General features: G+C 38.7%; 1 protein-coding gene across 1 annotated transcript in view; it reads left to right on the plus strand.

Annotated features, from left to right (window-relative positions):
- LOC145421823 (uncharacterized) overlaps positions 1–2605 on the plus strand; it is a 5623-nt gene extending 3018 nt beyond the window's left edge. Inside the window, exons 2-3 of the mRNA XM_080292695.1 lie at positions 1728–1937; positions 2372–2605. Coding sequence (XP_080148821.1) covers positions 1728–1937; positions 2372–2379 — 218 coding nt within the window. The 3' untranslated portion in view covers positions 2380–2605. The remainder of the gene's footprint in view (positions 1–1727; positions 1938–2371) is intronic.
- The last annotated feature ends 2483 nt before the right edge of the window (positions 2606–5088 follow it).

Genomic DNA, 5088 nt, shown 5'->3' on the forward strand with positions numbered 1-5088 from the left:
ATATATATATATATATATATATATATATATACACACACACACACACACACACACACACACACACACACACACACACACACACACACACACACACACACACACACTCACACTCAACAAAAATATAAACGCAACACCTTTGTTACTGCTCCCATTCCCCATGGGATGGACGTAGAGACCTAAAATTCATTCCAGATACACAATATAACCATCCCTCCCAAACAGTGGTCACAAATCAGTCCAAATGTGTGGTAGTGGGCACATCTGCTATATTGAGATAATCCATCCCACCTCACAGGTGTGCCACATCAGGATGCCCCCAATAGCGCAAAAAACTGCACATTCCAGGGTGGCCTTTTGTTGTGGGCAGTCTGAGGTACACCTGTGCACTACTCATGATGTCAGATCAGCATCCTGATGTGGCACACCTGTGAGGTGGGATGGATTATCTCAATATAGCAGATGTGCCCACTACCACACATTTGGACTGATTTGTGACCACTGTTTGGGAGGGATGGTTATATTGTGTATCTGGAATGAATTTTAGGTCTCTACGTCCATCCCATGGGGAATGGGAGCAGTAACAAAGGTGTTGCGTTTATATTTTTGTTGAGTGTATATAATAACCACAATTGGATTGTAAAAATCCTGCAACTTCAGTGGTGTCAAACTGGCTTAGCTTTCGTCACTCAGATACACAACAAAGCACTATTTTTAGTAGAGCATGCTAGCGGGCCGTCGTTATTTTGTTATTATTGTTTTTTGGAAAATACGGCACACTTAAAATCAATCCTTTGATTTTTCTGAAAATCAACAGTGCCCCTTATAATCCCGTGTGTCTTATGTGTGAATTCTGGTTGTGTTTACTGACCTCGAAACAATTTTATGTGGTACACGGCGCTCGAAAATCTGTCAAATGTTTTAGTACGACTTTGCTGAGCTACGAAGCCGCACCGTTTGATGGATTGTCGGAGCATTACGGCTATCGTAGGCAGGAGCCTCGCGGAGTGATACGTACTGTGCTTCAACATAATATTACCATATTGTGTGTGCATAACCTCTTTTTGCGTTTTGTGGATATTATACATGGTTATGATGAGGATATGTCGGCCAATTTCCACCGGAAATAACTTTTGGTTAAACTGTCAACAAGGAATTTGCATTTGCACTGTTACATTTTTATATAAGTTTAATGCACATAAAACACAGCTGATTGTTTAAGTGAAAATACATTGATGGATTTTTTGGGGTTTTTTTTGCACTAATAAAGTTGTGGAGTTAATAAAGTATTTTGTCTAGTGTCAATTATATTGTCAGTTACATCGTTATCGTAAATTTTCAAATGTATATTGTGAGAAGTATTTTTGTTCATATCGCCCTGCTCTATAGCATATCTTACTTGCCGTTGTAAAATACTTTAAGCTTTCATGTCATCATCATATGCAGATCATGCTGCTGTTCATTTGTTTGTTTGTTTGTTTATTCACATTGTGTGATGATCACTGGCAGTCAAATCTAGAAATTAGACCCCAGACAGTTGTAAGGTTATCAGCATCACCCAATGAACAAATGACTATGACTGAATGTTTCTGTGGCAACATCTGCAAGAATGCAAGAGCCCTTGAAACCATAAGCTAAATTCTCAATAGGTGACCCCTTTTAATCCTTCTTGATCTTTCTTATTATCACATTAGTCACGATTTTCTTGTGTCTTTTTGTTGAACACGAAGGTCTGGATGATCAGCAGATCTGTTACCAGGAGAGGAGTCTCAACCAGGAGGACCCAGAGCCTCCACAGATTAAAGAGGAACAGGAGGAAATGTGTAGCAGTGAGGAAGGAGAGCAGCTTGAACTGAAGCAGGAGGATGAAGGGATTCATGTCTGGACCGGAGAACAGCTGGATTTGTTGTGGAAACCTGGACTAAAGCTGACCAGAATAGGTATGTAAAAGTGTAATATACAGATTTCATAATATGGAAATGAATATGACTCATAACAAAATGTCACAAAGACACATGGCGTGCATTACCGCCTGGGATACTGCCTCACTGAAGACATGTTTTCTGTTAGCACAGTAAAATAAAAACTGGGTTTCAAATCTTCTGTTGTTTAATAAAAAAATAAAATTTCCACCAGATTTAAGTCATGTTATCCCAGAATTGTACGCAGTATGTAGAAAAATGTTGAGACAATGAAAACTGTGGATTATTGGCCACAAGGACCAAGTTGGAGCAGCGAGCTGTACGCCTCATAAATGATGACTTTCTGCATGTAAACAGAATTATTCTCTGTTCACTGCATGAGAGAGAATATTTAAATATCGCTCACATATCTGAGAGACCTGCTCACAGTGTAACATCAAGACCTCCCACAGCAACATGATTGTAAGGAAAACTGTAGCCAGGAGAGGAACTCCAGTCTGGACCAGCAGAACACAGATCCTCCACAGACTAAAGAGGAACAGGAAGAAATCTCCACCAATCAGGAAGAAGAGCAGCTTGCACTGAAGCAGGAAACCAATGGCATCATCATCTGGACCGGGCAGGAGCTGGGCATCATGTGGAACCCTGAAGTAAAGTTGCACAGAATACGTATGCAAAACCTTAATAGATAGCAGAGGTGGGACCAAGTCATTGTTTTGCAAGTCTCAAGTAAGTCTCAAGTCTTTATCCTCAAGTCTCAAGTCAAGTCTCAAGTAATGTCAGGCAAGTCAGAGTCGAGTCTCAAGTCACTGGTGTAAAAGTCCGAGTCAAGTCACAAGTCTGAAACTTTGAATTTCAAGTCCTTTCGAGTCTTTAAAAAAAAAAACGAAAAAAAGCATGTTGCAGTTATATGCTAAATGTAAATATTAGACCATGTAATTTTTTAATCTGTGTTTTTCTCAACACATGACAAAATAGTGAACTTAGAAAATATACACAAATTGTGAAATTGCACCTCTTTAAAATGCAGCTCAATTAAACCTAGCTCCAAGAATAATTTTCACCGACAGTTCTGAGATAAGCTGCATGTTATTCTTGGATGCGGTTGTAGGACCGGCTTTGAAATCGCATGACAAAAATATCATACATAAATAAATGATTTTTTTTTTTAAAATATCATTTAAAAAAAAAACTGCATCACCAACGTAGCCTTGAAAACATTTGCTAGTTAGATGAAGTCAGCTATCTCATCGTAGCATATTTATATGCATATTTATAATCATACGGTTCTTGGAGTGAGTGCATACACTCATGAAGTTTAGTAACTTCCGGTCACTGCAACAAGCCCAGGTACAGTTTACCGACGGATGGGTGCAGGACCTTGAAATGCACCGTGTAGAACGAAAGACCATCGTACGTATCATAAGTTTACCAGTCTCACAAATTGTTGTCATAAATACACATTCCTTAACCGTTTATTAATAGGACCTTTGAGCTCAACGGTAATTAATTAGTAGTGGAAATAATTTCTGGTAGCATCACAGAAATGTAGCAGTGACAATAATACTGTATGCTGTAATCGTACTGGGCAATTAGTGATACAAAAAACCTGTTTTATCCTGTGAATAAAAGTATATGTTTTTGTTAATGTACCATAATAACAGAAGCGAAACGCAATATTGTGTCAGGACAATTCACTATTTATGCACAATAAATAAAGAAGCATAGCGCGACAATTTCTGTTCAGCGCCAGACTTGCTTGTAACCTATATCACCAATTATGTTATGAAAATGACGTATTAACTACAACAGCAGACTGACCTTTGTGTAAATGCTTGGAGCAGACTAACCTGTGAGCTGGAGTGTTCTGGGACGTTATATTTGATCTTTGAATGGCTGCAATCCAGGCCATCCGTCGCGTCTTTGTTACTTTGGAAACATGGCTCGAACAATTTCTCTTCAACGACGTAATCCGATAACAACCGATCTCTTTACCCGTCGGCTTCCCGTGGCTGTCATGCGACCGGCTATTGCAGTTAATAATACAACAGCTTCTTGACATTTTTGTGTTTCTTTTTATCGCTGTATAACTGATTTTAATTGAAAGCCTGCCTGCGCTAGTACCTCTTGCCACGAGTTCCCAGAATCCTTTGCGGTTCTACCCGTGAATGACGTCACATTTTCAATCTCTATATAATATGCATGTTAAATTTTATATTTGGGGTAAAATATCAAGTCTTTTCAAGTAAACCGGTTCAAGTCCAATTCAAGTCCCAAGTCATTGGTGTAAAAGTCCAAGTCAAGTCACAAGTCTTACAACATTTTTTCAAGTCAAGTCTAAAGTCATAAAATTAATGACTCGAGTCTGACTCGAGTCCAAGTCATGTGACTCGAGTCCACACCTCTGATAGATAGAGTCGGTTTTGTATTAAGAAATCTAACTCATGTTGGATCCTAATCAGACCTCAGATGTATGTTAATGAGACACATGATGAATCTAAGCACCAACTGCAACAAGGAAACTGAATTAATATTCTAAGAGCCAAAATGTCTAGCCCTTCCAATGTCGCTCCTGTCAGGACTGTCCTATGTTGGTCATAATTGTAATAAACTTGAGCCCAAGAGAGAGGAAGACTCCCTACAATGAGTTGAAACATTACCTTGTTATTTATTCCTGCATATACATTTTTTGTCATTCGCATTGTCACTTTGTTTGTCCCTCACGAGCTGCAGCAGCAAGGGACAAACTAGGCAGTATCACATTTAATAACAGGAAATGAATAGACATGTAATCTTTTCTTTTTTTGGCCACATTTTTCAAGTGGCCTTTATTTGACAAGATCATATAAAAAAAAATTAAAAACAAAACAAAACATTAAATTATGCTTTTGGTGTGCCACCTCAATGTTTTCAGTAGCCCCCATATGGCCACCCACATGAAAAAATTCTGGAGGCACCCCTGTACATTATGACTGAGTACATCCACTGAACCTTTTGTGAATAACATAATTATCCCCATTAGGGCTCAATGATCAATTTAAAAATGTAATATCGATTTGAAACTAAGCTTTTAACAAACCACACAAGACTATGATAGTTGTCCTTGTGCCATGTGTTTCTGGATCTTTCTTTCTTCTTCTGTCCCTTTGGATTCCAGCACAAGGCCTGT

Source organism: Astatotilapia calliptera, chromosome 18 (genome assembly GCF_964374335.1).
Source record: "Astatotilapia calliptera chromosome 18, fAstCal68.1, whole genome shotgun sequence".
Taxonomy (NCBI): domain Eukaryota; kingdom Metazoa; phylum Chordata; class Actinopteri; order Cichliformes; family Cichlidae; genus Astatotilapia; species Astatotilapia calliptera.